At 44.1% G+C, this 24,950-nt stretch overlaps 1 protein-coding gene across 1 annotated transcript in view; it reads right to left on the bottom strand.

Annotated features, from left to right (window-relative positions):
• The window catches only part of TECRL (trans-2,3-enoyl-CoA reductase like), a 121,969-nt gene that overhangs the window by 51,606 nt on the left and 45,413 nt on the right, over nucleotides 1–24,950 (bottom strand). The window contains exon 3 of the mRNA XM_073340004.1: nucleotides 5,048–5,092. Within this exon, the coding sequence (XP_073196105.1) occupies nucleotides 5,048–5,092 (45 nt within the window). The remainder of the gene's footprint in view (nucleotides 1–5,047; nucleotides 5,093–24,950) is intronic.

A 24,950-nucleotide genomic window follows, 5' to 3' on the forward strand; every position in this document is an offset into this window, starting at 1 on the left:
AACTCTCTGTCAACCTTCTTGGACCTAGTCAGACAGTGGACTGAAAGTAAGGAGACCTGAGGTTTGTTCCCAGCTCGGCCACTGACCTGCTGTATGACCTTGGCTGAGTTACTTCATCTATTTCTCCTTGTCCTTCTAGTCTATTTAACTTGTGAGCTCTTTAGGGCAAAGTCTCTCTCTCATTATGCATTTATACATCAGTGGGGCTGTGTGGTGGGGCGGTGCCCCACCCCCATGCCAAATTGGGCTACAATAGGCCAGAACAGCTGCACAAGGCGGCAGCCAATCAGGGAGGGCCTGTTAGAGCCAATCAGGGCCAATATTACAGCCAGCCAATCAGGGCTAGGCTAGGCCCTATATAAAGGCTGCCCAGGAAGAAAGCAGGCAGCCTCTCCCAGGCCTTCAGAGGGCGAAGGTCTGTCTCCTAGGTGAGGGGCCGGGGGCCAGGCTGTGGTCCTTGAGAAAAAGGGCCTACCTGGTGTGAAGGGGAAACAGCCCAGGGAGAGAGATGGACAAAGGGAGAGAAGGAGGGCAGGCAGGAAGGCTGCCACCAAAGGGTCCCTGGGTCGGGACCCAGAGTAGAGGGTGGCCCTGGGTCCCCCCCTTGCACTTCCACCTGGCTGTTAGGAGTGGCCATCACAGACTGCACCAGATCCCTGCCAAAAGGGGTTAGACTGTGGGGGTGTGGTTGGCCATTGTGGCTGGGGTGAAGGACTGCTGATAACACCAAAGCCCCGGAAGGGGGTGAGACTGGAGCAGCAGGCACTGCCGGAGGGCAGTGTCCCAAAGAGGACGCCACAAGTTGGGAGCAACATAGGTCGAGACTGGGAGGAGTGGTAGATACGCTGGAGGGGAGGGATAGGATACAGAAAGACCTAGACAAATTGGAGGATTGGGCCAAAAGAAATCTGATGAGGTTCAATAAGGATAAGTGCAGGGTCCTGCACTTAGGACGGAAGAACCCAATGCACAGCTACAGACTAGGGACCGAATGGCTAGGCAGCAGTTCTGCGGAAAAGGTCCTAGGGGTGACAGTGGACGAGAAGCTGGATATGAGTCAGCAGTGTGCCCCTGTTGCCAAGAAGGCCAATGGCATTTTGGGATGTATAAGTAGGGGCATAGCGAGCAGATAGAGGGACGTGATCGTTCCCCTCTATTCGACATTGGTGAGGCCTCATCTGGAGTACTGTGTCCAATTTTGGGCCCCACACTTCAAGAAGGATGTGGATAAATTGGAGAGAGTCCAGCGAAGGGCAACAAAAATGATTAGGGGACTGGAACACATGAGTTATGAGGAGAGGCTGAGGGAGCTGGGATTGTTTAGCCTGCAGAAGAGAAGAATGAGGGGAGATTTGATAGCTGCTTTCAACTACCTGAAAGGGGGTTCCAAAGAGGATGGCTCTAGGCTGTTCTCAATGGTAGCAGATGACAGAACGAGGAGTAATGGTCTCAAGTTGCAGTGGGGGAGGTTTAGATTGGATATTAGGAAAAACTTTTTCACTAAGAGGGTGGTGAAACACTGGAATGCGTTACCTAGGGAGGTGGTAGAATCTCCTTCCTTAGAGGTTTTTAAGGTCAGGCTTGACAAAGCCCTGGCTGGGATGATTTAACTGGGAATTGGTCCTGCTTTGAGCAGGGGGTTGGACTAGATGACCTTCTGGGGTCCCTTCCAACCCTGATATTCTATGATTCTATGAGACGCTAATCTAGGGTGAGAGACAGACAGGACACTACTGGCAGAGGGCACTCTGCATGAACTGAGCTAATTACCAGAGTGACCAGCAGGAGGCGCTGTGGTGGTGATTCCCAACCCCGTCAGAGGCTGCTACTGGAATACTACTAACAGCATACTGACAAAACCATTTGAACCTCCAAAAATTTGGTTCATATTTTGGGAGCAAGTCCAAGTGTCTTTACATATCCTCCAACTCAGTGGGCTATTGTTATTTCTGTTATCTAGCTTGTAATAAATGGTGGCCGTAGAGCATTTGTCAAATGCAAAATCCAGTGGTTTTTGTCTCTTTCTGACTTTGTGAAGTATTTGCAAGCTAGGCCTGAGATTCTCCCACCCTTACTTACATGGAGTAGTACCTTACTCCTTGAGAGTAATCTCACTGAAATCAATGGGCTAGTGATGAACACCCCACGAAGAAAGCCCCACTGTATGGACAGGGCTAGATTTGAAACTAATGGGTGAGTTTGGCTGCATTTAAATATGAGCCACATTCTGTTCACCATTTTGGCATAAAAAGTCCCTTTCAATGGGAATTCCTTATACAGGACAAGGACAGAGTGTAGTCCTGTCTGCATTTTATCTTTTGTTTTCTTTGGTTTGTAGGTGGAAACATACCGAAGCATCCTCAATTGTGTGTGTGAATTGTTTGGGCTTGTGAGAGGGTTGGCCAGGTTGATATTCTGTGTGAGGAAGCAAAGCTCTCAAAAGGGCCTAAACCTGGGAACAACAATAGCTTGCGTACACAGAACATCAAACTGGTCAAGTCTCTCACAAGCCCAAACAATTCACGCACACAATTGAGGATGCTTCGATATGTTTCCACCTCCAAACCAAAGAAAATATGGAGGAGATGGTATGATGGGATAACATGATTTTGGCAATTAATTGATCTTTAACTATTCACGGTAAATAGGCCCAATGGCCTGTGATGGGATGTTAGATGGGGTGGGATCTGAGTTAATACAGAGAATTCTTTCCTGGGTATCTGGCTGGTGAATCTTGCCCATATGCTCAGGGTTCAGCTGATTGTCATATCTGGGGTCAGGAAGGAATTTTCCTCCAGGGCAGATTGGCAGAGGCCCTGGGGGTTTTTCACCTTCCTCTGCGGCATGAGGCATGGGTCACTTGCTGGAGGATTCTCTGCTCCTTGAAGTCTTTAACCCATGATTTGAGGACTTCAATAGCTCAGACATAGGTGAGAGGTTTATCGCAGGAGTGGGTGGGTGAGAGTCTGTGGCCTGCACTGTGCAGGAGGTCAGACTAGATGATCATAATGGTCCCTTCTGACATTAATATCTATGAAAATGAAAGACAAAGGGGAACAGATTGCTTGGGACACATCAGAACAGTGCAGGGAGGGAAGTGGGGTGAAAGGTACATATAAAGTGCACCAGCGGTGGGTGAAACAATAATGGCTGCCCATTCAACAAAAGAGGAGCCACAAAGAAAACCAAGGATCACCTAAATGGTGGGGGACAAACAATGGGGAAAAAAAGGAGGGGTGAATCACAGGTTCAAAATCAGGGATCCAGAAGAGGACACAAAGTAGACCACCTCAGACAATGCCCATGGCTCAGTGGAGGGAACTGAAGAGTCAATGCATTTAAAGTGTCTAACCTACTTGATCCCTAGAGACATAGGTGCGACTCCACCCAAAACCCCCCACATGCAGCCATCCTGCATAGAAAGGAGGAGGAGGGCTACAGAAAGACAAGGATCAACTAATTATGAGGGGCAATGAATGCAAACACAGGAAGGGGGGGGAAAAAGCTACAGGGCCAAAACAAAGGAACTGCAGGGAGGCACGGAGCAGAGAATCCTAGACAGTGCCCACTACTCTGCGAAGGCACCAGTGGAAGTAAAGGGTACAGGATGACATCACTGGCATCTGAAGTCCTTTACTGATTCACACAGGTGCAGCTTGGGCACTGTCCATCCCAGTTCCACTCCCTGCCCATGTCCTTCAAGAACTATGTAAATGAGAGAGACCAGTAGGCCAGTCTCAATGGCTCATTCAGCCCTCCCCGGTTTTCCTGTTGAGGCTGCCAAGAAGGGTGATGACTGGTGTCAGCAATGATGGTGGCCAGTGGCAGATTTAGAGTTTGTGGGGCCCTGTGAGCAGCTTCATTTTCAGGGGGCCACCCTCAGGACCCAGCCAAGAAAAAGAATATTATCTCTTGTCCACCCACCCCCATCCCCCAGCCATTTTTCATCCTTTTTTTTCCCCTTCCTCCTTCTCCTATATTATAAGTAATGGGAAGTAAATGAAAATAAAATGAGGTACCTTGATTGGGGCAGGGGGTGGGCTCTGGGAGGAAGTTTGGGTGCAGGCTCTAGGCTGGGGCAGGGGGTTGTGGTATGGGAGAAGGGGTGAGGGGGTGTGGGCTCTGGGAGGAAGTTTGGGTGCAGGCTCTGGGCTGGGGCAGGGGGTTGGGGTGCAGGAGGTGGGCAGTGCAGCTCCCAAAGTGGCCAGCACACACACCCCTCTGGCAGCAGCTCCTAGGCGGGGGGTGGGGGGTGTCTCTGTGCGCTGCTGCCCGCAGGCACCTCCCCTGCAGCTCCCATTGGCTACAGTTCCTGGCCAATGGGAGCTGCGGAGTCGGCATTCGGGGAGGGGGCAGCGTGCAGACACACACACACACACGCCCTGGGGACGCAGGGACATACCGGCTGCTTCCGGGAGTGGAGCGGAGGGACAGAGGGAGGCAGAGCGGGCAGAGAACTGCTTTAGCCCTGCTGCGCTGCTCCTGGCATGTCTCTGCGTGCCCCTTGGGAGGAGGGGGTGGGAGTGGGTCTTTGTGCACTGCCCGGGGGTGGGGGCAGAGCACGAAGCTGCCTCCTGTGCCTGCCAGTGGCATGCAAAGATGTGCCAGCAGCCGGCCACTTCCGGGAGCGGCATGGGGACATCGGCCATGGCATGCAGACAGCCTGCCTGAGCCCTGCTGCACCACCGGCCAGGACTCGGGGGCAGGTTGTCAGATATTTGTCCTGTATTTTGGGGGCCCCGTGCCACCGCATGGTTTGTTGCATGGTAAATCCACTCCTGATGGTGGCACTGGCAGCTTTCCACTGAAAACTGCTGTCCCATACTAATATTAATATTTGACATGATGGTGCATGCTGAGTGAGGGTAATATGAAAATCCTCAAACAGATTCCTTAATTGAGGGGAAGCTAATTAGCTAGTCATACATATTAATTAGCAAAAGTGCTAATGGCGTAGCCCATATGGTGTAATAGTGTTAGGAAGAAACACCAGCTAACAGATTCGTAATATACTAGTAGGTGGTTTGACATCCAAATAAATACTTACTGCGTTCTAGTCGCAGGCCAATACGGGAAGGGTTCCACTGGGGACCTATTTAATTCATAAAGAATTACATTTAATTTCATGGTGTAGCTTCTAAACCTCATTTCTTATTAGTAGCAACAGTGTCCTTTTAGATCATAGCTAGAACTGTGAGACCATAAAACTGTCTACGTGTTTTAACTCTAAAAGTCAAATAGAGTGGAAATATGGAATGAACATGCAGTACAGAACATATAGTTATAGGGGAAATTTCCCACCCCCAAACTGTCTGGTTGGTTCGGTTTGAATGTCAAGTGTGCAATCAGCAGATGAGTGTCATATGTGTGGATGCCCAAGCTTTGCAGCATAATTGCACCAAGGAGTCTGTGTGTATGGAGTGGAGGGGGAAGGAGTCCATGTTGCTTTTAGACTTTTATTTGATTTCCATATCAGTCTTGCCCAACTTCCAAGGAAAAAGTTGAGTTTTCTATTAGAGCTGTTTGAAAAATTCAGTAAAAACTTATTTTCTGCTGAAAAGTTTGGTGAGAATTTAAACTTTTGAGGAAAATGCCCCCCCCAAGCCCTCCAATTCTGCAATCTTTTTGGTTTTCAGATTAAAAACAGAAACATATTCAGTTTTTCACCCCCTTTTTCAGTTTTGGGGGTTTCCAACAAAAAATAAAATATCTGTTGAGGAAAGCTGATATCTGTGAACATACTGAAACCCCAATTTTTCCATTACAAATAAATAAATAAAAGAGTTTGGATGGAAAATTTTCAACCATCTGCATTTTCCACCTGCCAAGCCTGCAAACTCCACCTTGCGGGAGAGGGGACTCTGCAATATACTATTTCAAAAGGAAAAAAGAGGAACTTTGGCCCTACTTTGTGACATTCCTCCAGTGCAAAGTGCTTCTAATCCCCTGATCCAGCCCCTAGATCTCCCCCATATAGGAGGATCATCAAGTAGCATGGAACCACTGAAGGATCTCCTATACCGCCCATTCCCCCACTGCAGGGGAAGGACACCTTGCTGGGGAAATGGGTACATCCAGTTGTCCTCTCTCCTCTGGAGATCCCCAGCAGTGCTTTGCAGCCATTGGCTGCTGGCAGAGCTAGATCCACCTTCACAACCCTGAGTCAGACTGGATGGAGAACAAGGCCAAACAACCCAGAGTATGATTACAGAACTTCCATGGGAAATCTGACTTAAAAGCAATGGATATAATTGTTTTTAAGAACATAAAAACTGTCCAGTCTCACTGAGGGTGAAAAACCAGCATGGATTGTCACCCAGGCACACTCTCTCCTTCGTCTTAAAATCCCCTCATGTGTCAAATAAGTCACTGTCAAAACAAAACAGAAGGCCCCTGTGAAGAAAATAATGGGGGAGGTTCTGGATGATTTCTGTTGGTACCCTCATCAATTGCACACTTAAAATCAGGCTCTAGAGGCAAAACCTTATGTGCTGGGTGGTTTGCTAAGGCCATGTCTAGACAAGTAATATAGGTTATGTAGAACACATATTAGCTGTCTCTCATCAATGCTGCATCCCTCTATCCCCCAGGGTTGATCACAACCATCTAACGTGTTTTAAATCCGTTAAACCCTCGTCTTCATTTGTGGTTTTGAAACATGTTAGCAAACATAATTTCTATGCATAACTTATTTTCCTAGACAAGGCCTAGAGGAGCAGCCAGTCTTTTAAAGATGTGTAATTTCACCTTCCTCTCAGCAAGGGCATAAATATTGATCCAAATGCACTAGCCTGGACACAAAGCAATAACCTGTCTTTAACAACAAACACATCAGGAGTCAAATTTTCTGAAACTAAAGCTGCAATCCCTGGGACTTTAAACTGGCTCCGTGGTGTAGAAAGACCTCTCCCTTCCAGCCAGTTAGCCAATCCATTCAATTCAAACACAGCCATTCCTTTCTTTAGGGCTGTGATACATCTGTTAACATACATGAAAAGTTGCTCAAAATTCTAAATTTCTTTATTGTGAGAAAACACAGGAACAGTGGAGGATATAAATATCATTTGGTTACTATGTTGCTGTTTAAATTGGTAGTGGTGGTCGACCTGAAACTGATGGAAGCTGAGCACTTTGGAGAGACGCAAGGTGTTTTGTAATCGTTAGAAGACAGCAGAATAAAATCCTTGTTTGACAAAGCTTCTAATAAAAATGTACAAGCAGGTAGAGCTGGACAAAGTTTTGTGGCCAATTTTTTTTTAAATAAAAAATGACTATTCACTAATACTGAAATGTTTCATGAAGCTTCTGACAGTTTTTTTTTATTAGAAAGAAAAAAAATCTGAAAAAAATATCAAACTTTTCATTTGGACAGTTTTTGATTTTTTTGGTCAAAATAACTTTTTCGTTTCAAAATGTCCTCTTTTTTTATTTTATTTTTTAAAAAAGGTTAAACATTCTTAACATTGAAATACCATGTTTCTCTTGGGTCAAATTAAACGTTTTGTTTGACCTGAAATGAATTTTTTTCCAACTTTTTGATTCACTGAAAATTTGCCATTTTCCGGCAGATATTTCTTTTTACTTTTAAAAATAGCCAAGAAAGCAAAATACGCATTATTCACCCTGCTCCTGCAGTTAGACAAGCTGTGGACAACAGACTTGCATGCACACATCAGCACACAGTCCCTAAAATATAAGAATGCAGCCTAGAATTCTCTTGATTTATGGCAGAGAGAGTAACTTTTGTCAGAGTTGCATCCGATGAAGTGAGCTGTAGCTCACGAAAGCTTATGCTCAAATAAATTAGTTAGTCTCTAAGGTGCCACTAGTCCTCCTTTTCTTTTTGTCAGAGCGTTCAGTAGCAGAGTACAGGCATTGGACTACACAAGGTGTACTGGTGACACAGATCAATTTTAGCTTTGATCTCTTCAGGCCAAAGCATTATCCACAAACTGATGCTAGAAGCACAAGAAAAACCCTATCTATCAAATAAGTACCAACTAGTTTTTTCAAGGTAGCAGAACAGACCGTGGCTATTAGAGATAACAAAAGGAAGATAGAGAAACAGCAGCTGTCAGATGTGTCGAGGATATGATTTGCTCCAGGACAGCAGATATCAATAGTTACTGGGGCCCAAAATGTGATGTGCTTGTGCTAAATTGATTTTTCTTTCACCCTGCATTACTGTATGTTTCAATAAAAAACAATTTGCCTGATTCTGTGCTTTGAGGCACAGCTCATAATCTTCAATAGGGCAAATAGAGGCAGTGCTTTTAGGCATGTAATCCTACATTTCAGTGCATTATCCCAAGCACATCATTGCTTTATAAACAGACTTATCATTTCAACTCCACCTTCTCCATGCAAGACGACCTTTGGTTTAAGTAGGATATGCAGCTAATCTCAATTGACTGTGCTATTCAGCTACTCTCAGGTTCCACGAGCAAGAGAGGTTTATGTTTTGCATGTGAGCTTCACAATCTGTGGAATATTGCAGGGACTGAGTTGTCAATTGCTTAGATTTTCAGGTGGTTGGGGCAGAAACCATCTCCTGGTTCTGTGTTTGCACAGTACCTGGCACAACTGGGCCCTGCTCCATGACTAGCTTATAGGTGCTACCATAATTACAGCAGATAGGAACATTTGGGGGGGGGGCGGGGGAGGACAATTCAGCAAAATATGCCGTTTTGTCGAAACTGAAATGAGACATTTTGGTTTCAAGGAAGTCAAACGGGGCTCTGTTGGCTCCAGAGAGAGAGACATTCTAGCTAAAGAGAATCCCGTGTTATGTTTTAGGGCTGGAAGAACAACGCAGACAATCTCCAGTTTGTTAAAAGGGGATATCCTTGTACTATGCATAATTTTATATATCATTTAATTCTTCATTAGCGTTCCTCCTCTGAGCCGTCTATTACTGTCTAAACACAATCCCCAAAACATGTGTGTCTGAATCATACCTTTTAACCCTTGCTGTTCGGGTGGGTATAAAATTAGGCAAAGCAAGTGTGCCCATCCTTATAATTTTTTTTAATATATTTTTTTTACTTTTAAGGCCAGAAAGGACCATTGTGATCCTCTAGTCTGATCTCCAGTACAACACAGGTCATAGAACTTCCCGAATTAGTTCCTGGTTTGAACTAAAGCATATCTTCTTGAGAAACATCCAATCTTTATTTAAAAAATGCCAGGGATGGAGAAATCCACCATGACCCTCGGTAAGTTGTTCCAATGGTAAATTACTCCTATTGTTAAAAATTTGCCACTTAATTCCAGTCTGAATTTGTCTAACTTCAATTTCCAGCCATTGAATCCCGCCATACCTTTCTGCACTTGATTGAAGAGCCCTATATTTATCACGTTTCTGTTCCCCATGTAGGTACCTATAAACGAATCACATCGCTCCTAAACCTTCTCTTTGTTAAGCTAAATAGACTGAGCTCCTTGAATCTATCACTACAAGGCACGCTTTGAAATCCTTCAATCATTCTTATATTTATTTGTATTGCAGCAAAGCCTCATAGCCATGGTTATGGACCAAAGCTTCATTGTACGGGGCTCAGGAAAGTCTCAGCACATTAATCTAAACACCACACTGGTCGAGCAGAATTACAATAAAAGCCAAGTTATTAGAGCTGGTCACAAATGAGTTTTTTTCCAGGGAAAATTTTTGACATGAACCTTCTACAGTTTTCTTTGACATCTTTAAGGTTTTCATGGAGAAAATGAACACTGCCCCCCCCCCGAAAAAAAAACTTTTCAAATCACAATTTCTGTTTTGTCAAAAAGCCATTTTTAAAACACACACACAAAGTTCAGATGAAAAAGTTTGACTACCACCAAAAATTACAATGCAGAACCAGTGATGAGCTGCCAGAAGCTGAAGAACTGGTGCCTTCAGTCGCTCTGGGTGTTCGGCGGTCCTTCAGCGGCATGTCCTTCAGCCGCTCCGGGTGTGCTGCCGAAGGCCCGGAGCGAGTGAAGGACCCGCCGCCGAAGTGCCACCAAAGGCCCGGAGTGCCGCTGGGTGAGTAAAAATTCTCAGGGGAGCTTTCCCAGCCGAAAGCTCAGGCGGGACGGAAAGGACGGTCTCGCGGGCCACAGTTTGCCCACCCCTTTAACAACTGGTTCTAAACCGGCTTCAAAATTTAACAACCGGTTTGCGCGAACCAGTGTGAACCGGCTCCAGCTCACCACTGTGCAGAACCCTTTACAAAGATGTATTTATTGCATTAGGGATTGGCAAGACAAAAAAAATACACTTCCTGAACAGTATGAATATTGGCCTTATTTGATTACTGAAATATTTCCAAATACTCAAGGTGACACATGTTTTGTCCAGGAGGTAGAGATTACAGAGAGATTTTCAAAACTCATCAGTGCATTCCCGCCAAATAGGTAGTTTTATTTAGACGCTCAGGCATATGACTTGGGAACACTAATTTCTGAAAAAAGAACAGGAGGACTTGTGGCACCTCAGAGACTAACCAATTTATTTGAGCATAAGCTTTCGTGAGCTACAGCTCACTTCATCGGATGCATCACTTTTGGTGCTGGCTGGAAATGATTGCCCTTGCTACTGCGTGTGCTGAGCCGCTGCTGCCCACCAACGTGCTGCGCTCATGGAGTAATCATTTCCATTTTCCGGGTTGCTTGCTTTGCCCTTCTCTAGTTTGCCCACCTAGGGCTGTCTCTACCTCTCCCACGCCTAAAGAGGCAAGCACACATCCATAAGAAAAATCATTCAAAACTGAGAAAATGAAACCACTTTTCCCCACACAACACCTAATTAGACCGTGGAACTCATTGCCACATGGATGCCATCAAGGCTAACAACGAAGTGAGATTCAAAAGGTATGATAACGCAAAGATACTAACAAAGTTTGGAAGGGATATTAACCATCAGGCTTCAGGGTTTAAACCAATCTCTACCTACTAGAAGTGAGGAAGTTCCTTGCACCTTTTTTTGAAGCATCCGGCATCTGCTACTGTTTGAGGCAGAAAACTGGACTGGATGGTTCTTGGGTTGAATCCAGTCTGGCAATTCCTGTGTTCCTATTGTAGATTTTAAAATCTCCATTACTTTCCCTTTGCCCCTTTCCCTGTTCTGATGATTATTTGTGTTATATATTATTTGCATAGCAACAACAGTGGTTGAGAAGTTATTGAACCGTGACACAGACCAACCATGTGTTTTGACAGTTACCTTTTTTTTTAAAGGTCTCATTATTTGATTATTGGGTAGTGATTTGAGGGCCTGGTATCAGATTAGCTACTGCCTCAGTGGGCCTGGTTCTGATACCCTAATCCATTCTGAATAGCACCTTACTCCAAAGGAGTTATCTGAGCAGTAAGGTACTATTCAACACAGGTAAGGAATCACAATCTGGCCCTACACCTGGGGGACAAAGCATTAAGCATTTGGAAGGGATTTGATTTAGAGAGAGGGACTTGGAGGAGAGAGGATGGCATTAGGACAGATCAGTTCTGGGAGGGCGGGGGGGACGGAGGGTTCAGGTAGAGAAAGCTGCATGGAAGAAAGCCCAGATATGAGAACTGGAAAAGGAAGTCAATTTGTTGTGCAACTTGGAGGAGTCAGTGGAGATAACAGCAGAGAGAGAAAGTCAGGAGCTGGGATAGGCAGAGCCTTGAAGACAGAGACAGGAGCTTCGGTTTGATATAGGAGGCCAGTAGAAGCCATGAATGTGATCATGCATTCACTCTTCTGCCCATTTGCTAACATTATTTCCATTTAAATCTCAATCTGTCCTGCATATCATCTGAACAACAGACCTTCCAGAGACAAACATACAATCAGGACACTGGAGTATTTACCTAGCCCTCTTAAACAGTAAGGGTCACAGACTCTGCTGCCGTGAATGGGCATAGCTGCATGGAAGTCCACAGGGCTACACCGACTGTCACCGGCGGAGGAGCTCTCTGCCAGAGCTAAGCCTGGCCTTCTCAAAGCAAATGGGAGTTTTGCCAGGATTTGGCCCTACCAAACTAATACACACCACCAAGTAATACCCAATAGGATGAGGTTTTTGATACTCCTGGATTGGTCATCTGCAGGGACTGAACCTAGTTTCTCTGATCTCCACTGCCTGAGCTGAAGAACCAATACCCTTAGCTCGAAGGAAGTGGCAAACTTATTATCCTCTTAGGTGTTTGAGTGACTAGAGGGTGACAAAGAGCCGGAATGCATTAGTGTGGGTGACAAAGTTAACAGGGAGAGGCGAATCAGATTCATAGATTCCAAGGCGAGAAGGTACCATTGTGATCATCTAGTCTGACCTCCTGTATAGCACAGGCCAGAGAACTTCCCCAAAACAATTCCTACAGCAGATCGTTTAGAACATCATCCAATTTTGATTTGAAAATTGTCAGTGATGGAGAATCCACAATGATCCTTGGTAAGATGTTCCAATGGTAAATTATTCTCAGTGTTAAAAATTTATGCCTGATTTCCAGTCTGAATTTATCAAGCTTCACCTTCCAGCTCTTGGATCGTATTATACCCCTCTCTGGTAGACTGAAGAGCCCAATATTTGTTCCTCATGTAGGTGCTTATAGACTGTAATCAAGTCACTCCTTAACCTTCTCTGTGTTACACTAAATAGCTTGAGCTCCTTGCGTCTTGTTTTCTAGTCCTTGAAGCATTCTCACGGCTCTTCTTGGAACTCATTCCAATTAATCTACATCCTTCTTGAATAGTGACACCAGAACTGGACACACTATTTCAGCAATGGTTGTTCCACTGCCACATATAGAAGTAAAATAACCTCTGTACTCCCACTTGAGATTCCCCTGTTCATGCAGCCAAGAATTGCATTAGCTGTTTTGGCCAGAGCATAACACCGGGAGCTCATGTTCAGCTGATTATCCACCCTGATCCCCAAATCTTTTTCAGAATCACTGTTTCCCAGGATATAATCCCCCATTGTGTACGTATGGCCTATATTCTTTGTTCCTAGATGTATGCATTTACATTTAGCAATATTAAAATGCATATTGTTTGCTTGCAACTCATCAAATGAACCAAATAACTCCATATTAGTGACCTGTCTTTGTTATTTACCACTGCCCCCAACTTTTGTGTCATTTGCAAACTTTATCAGGGTTGATTTTATGCTTTCTTCCAGGTCCTTAATAAAAATGTTAAATAGTGTAGGCCCCATAATGATCCCTGCAGGACTCCATGAGAAACACATCCATTCTACGATGATTCACAATTTACAATTACATTTTGAGATTTCTCAGTCAGATAGATTTTAATCCATTTATTGTGTGCCATGTAAACTTCATCTCTTTCTATTCTTCATTAATCAAGTGCCATAACAGTCACTCTGCTATCTTACCTGGGAATCAATGTTAGACTGACAGGCCTATAATTACCCCAGCCATCCCGTTAACATTTTTTAAATATTGGCACAACATGAGCTTTCTTTCAGTCTTCTGGAACTTCCCAACTGTTCCAAGATCTACTGAAAATCAGCATTAACAGTCCAAAAAGCTCCTCAGGCAGCTCTTTTAAAACTCTTGGATACAAGTTACCTGGACCTGCTGATTTTAAAAATGTGTAATTTTAGTAGCTGCTGTTTAAGATCCTCCTGAGGTACTAATGGAAAGGGAAAAAATGTTATCATATGATATGACCATAACATCTGGGTTGTTTGTTTGTTTTTTTTTATCAAATACAGAACACTTCTGCCTTTTCTCCATTATTATAAATAATTTTGTCATTTCCATCTATTAATAGATCAATGTTAGGATTTATTCCTAATATACTTTCCTAGCTTCTGAATTGTATTCATTACTATCTACTTCTCTTTTCTTGCATTTGATTATATACACACACCTCCACTTCCCCTCTAAACCAGGTGTTGGGTTTTTTTTAACTGATACAGCCTTCTTCCTTGATTGTGGCTTTTTGCACCTCTAGTAAAAGTGTTCTAAATAATTTCCAATAATCACACATAGTTTTTCGTATTAAATTCTTCCTCACAGCTGGTTTGCCTCAGAATTGTTTTCAGCTTTGCGAAATTGGCCCTTTTACAGCACCAGGTATATATCACTTGTATCAGTTCCTCTTTATCCATCAAGCCAAGGGCTCATATTGAGAGCTCCCCTGTGTTGTATGCAACATTTTTCAAGTTAGGAGATTCTCACTTATAATATTTAGAAACTCCAAGGATGTTTTACTACTGGCAGCATGGGAGCTCCAGCGTGTGTCACCCAAATTGAAGTCCCCCATGATCACACAGCTTTTCCCCACAATATGTTATAGATAGGCATGTAAGGAGCCAGTCATTCCGCTCCATAGTGTGATTTGGTGGTCTATAGCAGACCCCAACTAACACCCTATCTTGTGCTCTATTTGGTAGGATATTGATCCATAAACATTCAAAATCATTTTCTTCTGTTCCACTCCCATTCCCACCGCCCCCAATCTTTCCTAAATTGATTATAACCACTGATTTTAATATTCCAGTCATGGGAATCATTGCACCAGGTTTCAGTTATACCAATTAGATCAAATTTATGCTCATAAATGAGAAATTCCAATTCCTCTTGTTTGTTACCCAGGATCTTCTGGTGATGTTCTTTGGTTCCTTGATTAATTTTGGTCTCAACATCTTGATTATGTGCTGAGTGCGCATATCTTCACTATTTTACCTGTCCCTTTTGCTATTAGTTTAATCCCCTCTTGACTGCTCTAGCCAGCCTGTCCCCAGTGAGATTGGTCCCCCTTCTACCGAGGTGAAGGCCATTCAAACTAAACAGGGCCCTCTCCCTGTAGAAGGTGGATCAATGTTCCACAAAAACCAAACTCCTCCATCCTACCTAGCCAGCAGTTCACTTCCAAGAATCTTCTGCCTTCTCTCTTCCTTTGCTCATGGAACAGGAAGGGTCTCAGAGAAAATTGCATGGATGTTCTCCTTTAGCATTCTTCCAGATTCCCTGAAGTCATCTACTATCTGCGTGATGTTCTGCAATGCAGTGTCCTTAGTGCCAATATGAACCATCAGCAATGGATCCTTTCCCATCGATTTCAAAACCTACGTAATCTTAGAGTGACACCTCTCCAGGAAGGCAGCACACCATCTTGTTGTCCACCTGTCTCTTGCTGAATGTTCCTTCAATTCTTCTGAGTATGGAATCCCCAATAAGGATTGTCTGTCTTGCTTGGATGATTGAATAACTCTTTGTGGACAAGGCTGATTTTCTTACAAGTTGGGCAGAGCTGTCACATACATCTCTCCATTCCCTTGGAGCAGCTGGATTATGAGAAGTAACTTCCAATTTCCACACTGAGGACCTGTTATTGATTGGAAACTTCTAGCTGTGAGGAATTCCTCCAGGTCCTCTCCTTTCTGGTGGCCACAGCCTGCCCATCATAGTCGGTGTGGCCTCTTGCCTCTGGTGGTCACAAACTGTCAGGATGCCTCTATGACTCCTTGGTGGCCAGCTCCTTCATTCCTTGAACCTGGGGTACTGATGTTTCCTGAACTTGGGTGTCTAGGAATTCCTCAGCTTCTCTGATTTTCAGTAGCATCTCTGCTTGCCCTTCCAATCCAGGAATTTTCTCCTCTAGTACAGACACTCCTCCAGCAACTTTCACTTCACACTTTAGGAAGTCCCCTTCCGGCGTCATGCAGGAAAGAAAACATGGCACATCCATTGCAGGTCATCACCATTGTCCTATCACTGGGCATCTCAAAACTGTACAAGCTGAACCTAGAAGGAAAGCCTCTCACGCTCCCTCTCTCAACTCCCTCTGAAACTCTCATGTTAGCTGCCTCGGTCTGAACTTTCGAGTTCGCCTAGCAAATGACTTTTTATCCCTGCTTTGCTCAGCTTGGCCTTCACTACCAGAGACCAGTTAATCTCTCAGAGACTTCAAATAGCTACATAACCTGTACACAGAGAGCAAACAGTCAAACAAACAACCCACAGACACACCGAACAAAGAGTGATATAGTGCGGCAATAACACCTAGTTCTTATATAGCAATTTTCATCAGTAGATCTCAAAATACTTTATAAAGAGGTCAGTACATTATCCCCATTTTACCTATGGGGAAACTGAGGCACGGGGCAGTGAACTGAATTGTCCAAGGTCACCCAGCAGGCCAGAGGGTAAGCTGGGAATAGAACTCATGGTCTCCTGAGTCACAGTCTGTTTCTATAGAGCTGGACTTTCAGTTTTAGCTCTAGGTTTTACAGTTTCTGTCTCATTCTCATCAACATTGAGAAGGCTAAAGATCTCATGTAACACACCCATAAGAAGCAGAGGTAGATACAGTGCCGTAGCCTCAGGAGATGGAGGGGTAAGCGTTCCCATTCACCCAAACACCCTGGAAGAACCTGCTTCAATACAGAATAAACCCTGACTGCACATGCCTAGTTGTCATTTACCACCCCACACTAGAACCCATATGGGGCTTCATCAAACAAACAGTTACAACCCATACTCAGTAGGGACCACATCCTGAAATAAATCTTTCCTGAACCTCCTCTTCTGGCCTTCAAACAACCCTCAACCTCTCCATCAGAAGCAAGCTCCCCACAGACCAGGACTCTCCAACTCAAAGTGGCACTAGACCCGGCCAGAACAACAGATGAAAAAACTGCAGACATATCTCCTCTTCTGTAATGATCTGTATCACCCACAACACAGCTTTCACAATCCCTGGGTCCTACACATGACTATCACCACATGTGGTGTCCCTCATCCAGTGCATCAAATGATCAACAACAACTATGTGGGTGAAACCGGACAATCACTATGCTCTGAGATGAACTCAAACAGAAAAATGGTAAAAGATCACAAAACACCCTATCTCCCATCGTTTTCACAGAACAATCACTGCATATCCAACCTCTCGTCCTCACAGCAAACCTGCACAACACCTTCAAAAGATGAACCTGGGAGCTCAAATTTATAGCTCCACTGGACATTAAAAACCACAGACTTAACAGAGACATTGGTTTTATTGCAATGATTTGTAACACACCTTACTGCCTAATGCTTAATTGCAGCTACAGCTGCATGAACGCCCTACACCTACCGATACGTCCCACCTTGCATTTAGCTTAGATGCTGTAGTTACCTTTTCCAGCTCTGTGAAGCCTGAAAGCTTGTCCAGTCCAACAACAGAAGTTGCTCTAAGAAAAGTTATTACCTCACTTACTTTGTCTCTGGCAACAACACCAACACCAACATGTATTTAATGGAGCTGTGGAGATGATAGACAAAGACACAACTCATTTATCAAAATGTGGACAGATCCCATTTCAAAGCAGGTAGAATACAGCAAGAAGCTGTATCCAAAGGAATCTGTTATACAGGAAGGCACCATACCTTCCCAGCAGTGCAATGCCATGGATTCGTTTGTGTATGCTTTTGGATTAAAAAGGCCACAGAATGAGTCAGCCTAAAATCATAGGAACTAGTGACATTTGCAAAGGTTCATATAAAATTTTAAAGGCTCTCAATGGTATTATAGCTGCATGACTCCAATTGACTTTAATGGGCGCTTCCTGGTAAAAGCCCCCTGGCGTGCTTTGAAAGATCAAAGGTAAGTGTTGTGAATTTTCCAGGCTCTATGTAATTGAGGGGTTCCCTATCACAACATTATCATTTTGTACCATTTCATAAAACGGTAAGAAAAGTTCTTTCAGTGCTTTACTTCATCCGGTCATAACGTATATGATTGGACGCTAATGTGTTACACCGCTTTAAGGAAGAAATCTTAATGTATACCACAGAAAAAGTAAAGGTATAGTAAATATGCCTCCCTCTGTGCAATTAGGCATTTTCCCTTGAATTCAGCCCTTCAACAGTTACTCCTTCAAGCAATAAACCATCTAAAAAACAGATAATTTAGCAGACTGACTTTCCATGAACTGCTAATTTTATTATCAGTTAAATTGTTTGCTTCTGATTATATTTTACTACCCATGCATCTCTAATAACAAAGATGCTTAATAATTACATGCAGCACCTGCTGTGATATGAATAGAACAATATGAACAACAAAATTACTATAATCAATCATCAACAGCATGTTTTTAAAAACCTTAGAAACATAGGATGTTCTAGGGAATGCTGCAATAGGAGCAATTCATAAACGTCCCATCATATGATCACAGATTGCGATGCACCAGCTGAGAAATAGAACAGGACTTTCCCACAAAATACACTGCACCTATATCTGACTAATGTACCTCATCTAACTCGGGCGTAGATCTAATACCTATAAATCATTGGCATTATGCTGCTATGAAACTCCCATGACTGGAATGTAGCTGATTCAATGGTGTATATAAATTGTGGTGACACACAGCTTATCTGACAACTAAACTTGTCAAGGTCTTTCCATGACAAGTGAATGCTGAGCGAATGTTGGTATTCACATCCTCAACCCTTAAACAGCAGAGGTCATGAATGTCATTTCTACTGGTTGGAATGGAGTATCTGACAATTCTCAAGAACACTTCAGAGTCACCAGGAGTAGATAAAGATATCATCATCCTGACAACTGAGTCCTCTGCTGAACGGAAGTTTGAGTATCAGTGCTTCATGGAGCCGCGAATGCTCACAGAAAGCAGCTGAAATGACTGGAGTTTTCTTCTTTCCACTTTCATTTTGAGAAAAAGCCTAGGGATTCATTCTGCTAAGACATAGTCACTGATTTGTCGGTTGGCGGCAATTCTAAAAAAGTGGGGCGAAATTAATTAGGGTTGACCCGCAAATGAAAGTTTTCAAAATTTTTGTTGACTTGAACAACTGAAAAAAAATTATTTCAGATTCAATATTTCTTTAAGTGTTTCATTCAACCCTAAACGACATATTTTGCTTCAATTTCAAATTTCTAAACTTTCTTTAATTTTTTTAAAAAATTGAAGGTACAAAGGTATTTCAATTAAAAAACAAAACGAAAAAAACCCCGCCCTCCCGCAACACAGACTATTTGGTAAAACAGGCACAAATTCACAGAACATTTTGGTCTTGCCGAATCTACCTTCTTCACCTAAAAAAATTTGCCCAGCTCTACGCATAAGACTTGTGGCAGCAAACAGGAAGTGAAGCACAACCACCCATGAAAGAAGCCACGATAAAGCCCGGCTGTGGAACAAGGAGAAAAGAAAATAAGAATATTTGCTTGACACGACAGTCTGCGACAGACTTTTGCCACTGAAATGACAAAATATTAACACTAGTATCGTAGCGGGGGTAGAGCAGGCTGTGGCGACACGGGCTAGCTGACCCAAGTGTGTACCCATGTGGACATTGTGGGTACATGCTCAGGGCAATTAGCCCATGCTGCCACTCACCACTACCCGTGTTACTGCAGTTATTTTTAGCACACTAGCTCAATGACAGCTAGCACAAGTACATCTGCTCAAACTGGGGACACCACCCCTAGCTCCAAGTATAAACGTAGCCCGAGTCTACGCCAATAGTGTCCAACCCTGGAAGCTGTAACGTATGATTTCCATGTGTTTCATTAGCAATACAGGCAGCGTTGTAGGAGAGAGATCTTCATTCCATAGGCTGAGAGGTCAATTACACGCCGAGGCTGAGGGCAAGCAACTAGAGCGCCATTTGCATTGCTGAGCCCCTGGCCTCACACCACACTAGTTCCCTTATGAAACCTGTCTCTCTTTCTCCAGTTGCACTCATCATGCTATACCATGGGCAACTGTGTTAAGAAATTTTGTATTAGATAACGGAATGGAAGTGTAGTCGCTGAGATGCACCCTGCGAGTGTTTGAATCTGGCCTGCCCCAGAAGCAGATCCAATGTGAGTGATCCGAGCACCTGCTGTGTCCTCTCTGCTGTTCTGTTCAGGTTCTTATCCCACTCTCATCCCAGGAGTATCTGAGGGCCTTCCACCAATGCATCTAAGCAACATGGTCAATGCCTGTCACGTGCCATGCATTCTCGCTCCCATCCTTTCCCCAAGGGGAGAATTTCATGTGCAGCAAAGGGTTCTGGTTTGGAAGGGATTCTGTGCTCATTTTTAGATATACATGCTGTTATGTGTTTATGTTGGAGAAGGCGGGTGGAAGAAATGCCCCTTGCACTTGGAGTGGAAGGTGGTGAGGTTTAAGATTTTCCTCAGCTCCTGGTGGAGTTCAGTCCATGATCACGGACTGGCCCCTGAGAAATGTTTGACTCCTACACAGACAAGCTTTACCCTTGTGGTAGAAACTTCCATTGTGCCAGAGGTGTGGAGTTGTTGACCAATGTTCATCCCTGTTTAGGCTCTTTTAGATATGCCGGGCCCATGTGATGGATTGTCCTGACGATAAGGACCAAGACCTCAAACTTGATTCAATATTCCATAGGAAGCCAGCATAGGGAGCAGAGGACATGCATGAGGTGCTCATGGTAGCCCATGTTGCTGAGGAGACATGCTGCTGAGTTTTGTACTAGCTGGAGTTTCTTAAGAGCTGATGGCTTTGTGGCCTGGTATATAATGTTGCTGTGATCTTTAGCCTGAGAAGTACAAAGGGAGTGAAACAGGATGGAGTATCTACCCCAAAGTGTTAACTGTGGCCCTTTGACCAGAGCAATGAGTATGATTTCTTTAGAGCTACAATCCAGCAATGGGAACATTAAACTCCAGTTGTTATATAATGCTGTCTGGGCAGAGCACGAGGACCAGTTAATGGCATGTGTGAGCACACATTTTCCACAGAAAGGCATGGAGAAATATCTCCTGGTGACAAGATAAAACTATCAGCACCCATCTTTAAAGGAAGAAAAATGGACTTTGCAGTCTTCAGCAACAAACACGGTACAGGCAGTGGATAGTTGACAGCAATAATTCAACTCCGTAAAATTGTTCTGAAATGTCTTGAAAAATTCCCTGTACTTTTTAGTTGCTTGGTCATTCTAGTTTCACCTCCTATACTCTTCCCAACTTACATGTCCTTCTCGTGCACTCGTGCTGAGTCAATCACTGTCTACCACATAATCCTTTGACTCCTGAATGTAAAGGACACGCTTTGCATAGCTTTTATCCCATGGATAGGGCATTAGACTAGCACTCAAGAGACCTGCTGTTATATGAGGGCTTTGGGGATGAAAGCAGCAGGAGGCAGGCTGAGATGGGGAGAAGGTTTTAAAAATCACTAGCCTCCTCCAACAAATGCTCGTGCAGGAGTCGAGTGCTGATTCTAAAACAGAAGACAGTGGGTGCTGGAGTCTGCTTGTGTGCAATCAGCTGGACATTTGGGCCTATAATAAATACGTCAACATGGAAAGCCGTGAGATAAGAAGGGAAGACACGGGGCATTAAGCATGGATGTTTCAGCAATGGAAATGCGTCACGCCTGGCGACACTTTGTGTATGTTTCAGCCCTGAATGACAGCGTGGCAGACTGCAGTGCGATCAGATACAAAGGCCAGGGTAGATTAGTGACTAGGAAGAACTACAGTATGAACTCACCTCTACACATGACACGGGGGCATATGGTCTTGCAGCTGAATGTGCACCTGTCATTGTGATATATAAAGAGCTGCCGCTGACAGGGAAGAGGGTCACCTACCACACAGTTGTTATTGTTAGGGAACAAGGAGGAGCCCGCGGCACCTTCAGTGCCAGCAAGCAGCAGCGCTAGTGAAGGAGGAAGGAGAAAACAGCAGCAGCAACGTGGGCAACAAACCCTAGAGGGTGGTGGATGATAGATTGTTGCTTCTGCATTTGACCCATGGGTGGCGCTATGCAGCAACATGGATCTGCACAGGCTGACCACCCCTCCTGGGTAGGGTGGGTGACAGAGGAGGGAGTTACGTCGCTGGAGGAGGGACATGGCGACCACTTGAGCAGTATCAGCAAACTGCAGACTGCCCGCAGTTTCCTTTGGTGTCAGATTCAGTTCTGGCCTGAACTATGCTGGGAGCAGGCTAGTTCCTCTGGCTTGGCGATCCTGAGCTGCAGAGTCAGCTCCGGGCTACTGCTGCTGTTAATCACAGGCAGAGCTGGTCAGAAAACAGGATGGGAAAATGGCACTTGTCTCCCCTCCCACCCCTTATTATTTTCAGCCTTCCAAGCACAGACTACACACACGCACACACAGTCACTGAGCTGGTTGTGAGGATGGCTGTAGCGGTGCAGTCAAGTCAACATTTGGTGTCATACGGCGGTTAGTGTTTTTCTGAAAATCCAAATTCCGGCAGTCATGGATGACGAGAGCATCCCATTTGTCTTCTTTCAGTAATTTTCTAGCCCACTTGGTTATGGAGAAATGCGACCCAAGCACCCCTTAAAGGCTCGCAAACCGGAAGGGGCCTGGCAGCAAAATGTACTATTTGGCTCAAAAAGATGAGACTCTTTTTTTGTAATCTGATTATTCTGAGGCCCCTGTTTCATAGTTTTTCTTTGGGTCGGCAGTACTGGGATGGTGATAGGTGACAGAAAACGGGAGACTGGTCAATTCAATCCACGCAGTAGGCAGATACATAAAATAGCGTTGTATCAACACAACATGGGACCAGGAGGAATGCTTACAATAAACATGCTAGCCATAGTTACTTTTTAAACCAGAAAGGGCTGCAAAAAGTATCTATGATACTTCTCCGGCCCCCTAGCACCTGAGCACCTCACAATCTTCAGTGTATTTACCCTCATAAAATCCCCATGAGATAACGCGGTGTTATGATCCCCACTGTACAGGTGGAGAGCTCAGAGTCTATTGATACCAATTGAAATCATTGCTACCAATGGAAGTTAGGGACCTAAACACCTTGGAAGATCTGCGTGTAAGGGACATGCCCCACATCACACAGGATGTCTGGGATAGAAGGGGGATCAGAACCCACATCTCCAGCAGGTACTGTATTTCCCCAACCACCCTTCCTTTCACATATGGGCCTGACCACTTGCTAAATGCCAAATCTGCACACACAGGGCCCTGCATGTCTAGCCATAAGCAGCCACCAGTGGGAGGCTTTGCATTTTTATAGGCACAGAAGGGGCTTGGGCATCTCATGTGCATGCACCTCTTAAAAACTTCGGACTGATGAGTCTACTGCCAACCCCGCAATTTATGGCATGGGGGATCCTCCTGCCAATTCCTGCTGAGCTTGGGATGGGCATGTTTTGTGAGCAAAGGAACAAAGATGCCCTTTTAGTGCCAGTCCTGCCCTAGTGAAGTCAGTGGGGCTCTGTACAGGTACACGTGTCCATCTGTACAGATCAGAGTGTAGCAGCAGGAGCTGACGTAGGTTAGCCGTGACAGCAACTGTTACAACTCTAGGTCATTGTGCAGTTGGCAATTAATTGTAAATGGTTAATCCCCCCATTATCCTGGAACATGCAGGCAGCCATGAACTTGCATCACTCTCAGGAAGGATGTTGATAAACTGAAGAGGGCTCAGAGAAGAGCCAAGAGAATGATTAAAGGATTAGAAAACCTGCCTTATAGAGATTGGGCTCCTTGAGTCTATCTATTAAGCTTCAAAAAAGAGAAGGAAGGGGTGACAATTATATATACACAGACCTGCGTGAGGAACAAATGGCTCTTCGTAAGAAAAGAAAGATCTAACATGATCCAATGGCTGCAAGTTGAAGCTAGACAAATTCAGACTGGAAACAAGGCCACAATTTTAATGCTGACAGTAATTAACCATTGCAACAGTTTACAAGGGTCATGGCGGAGACTCCTCACTGACAATTTTTCAATCAAGATTGGATCTTTTTCTAAAAGTTATAATGTGGGAATTATTTTGGGGAAGTTCTATGGCCTGTTACACAGGAGGTCAGACTTGATGATCACAATGATCCCTTCTGGCCTTCAAATCTATGAATCTTCATGCTTGAGTCCAACCAGGACCCCACAAATTCAGAAAAAATCAGGTAGTTCATTTAGCTCTATAGTCTATTGATTTATTTGAAAAAAGTTATCATGCTTTGTTAGCAGGGAAGATGAAAAAATACTTAAGATTGAAAATTGTTCATTCACAGCTAAAGAATAATGAACACATTGGAAACATTTACTATGAATTAACCTGATGAAGGTCAACTGTTATAAGTAGCAGAAAATAACATTCTGCTTTTCGTGTAGCAGGTCCTATCAGTTTGTTGCTTCTGTGTTAAGTATTCTGTTTTAGATTTAAAGCAATTGGACCCTAAAAGCAATTTTTGATGCCCACATTTTCAGCAGCAGATTACCAACAAAAAAAAATTCCAAACATTTAGCTGTGTTTTTTAGTGTTATTAAATTATTTTCTCCTTTCAGCTTGTAAAGTCTAAAGAAAAAGCCAAGTCCATGCATTATTAATTTTCCATGTAGCCTGCAGAAGCTATAATTAATTTTGAATTTTTAGGCATGCATTTGCATTTAAATGATTTTTACTGCATTAATAACGAAGTGGGATGTGGCAAAACAGGAAAACAGATATTCTGACGGGACTGGCATTCGAAGTGGCAGTTGTAGCTATAAATCAATCCATTTAACACTGCCGCTGCCTGCTAAAGTCGAGACTTTAGCAAAATCAACACCTAACACCAGCGCTAAGAGCTGATGGCCACCTCAGTATTCAGCAATTCAAGAGATACAGGTCCTTTGCATACCTGACTGATGCAGCTGATTCAGCAGAGGCCTGCCTTTGCTCACTCTGAAACTGTGGCAGCAATTAAAACTAGTGCTGGTACACACTGGAGATTTCCATTTACAGCAGGGATTATCTGCCCCATGGTATTTAAGGTCGTATTGGGCTTCCCTATTACAAATCTAAGGAAAGCCGATGCAATTGGTGCCGATATATCCTGGGGTGGGGAAAGAACTAAAACAGGATAGACCATGATTTTGTTGGGCAAGTCAAAGGCAAGTTGAATCTCTCCAGCTCAGAGGGATCATAGAATCATAGAATATCAGGGTTGGAAGGGACCCCTGAAGGTCATCTAGTCCAACCCCCTGCTCGAAGCAGGACCA

Source organism: Lepidochelys kempii, chromosome 4 (genome assembly GCF_965140265.1).
Source record: "Lepidochelys kempii isolate rLepKem1 chromosome 4, rLepKem1.hap2, whole genome shotgun sequence".
Classification (NCBI taxonomy): domain Eukaryota; kingdom Metazoa; phylum Chordata; order Testudines; family Cheloniidae; genus Lepidochelys; species Lepidochelys kempii.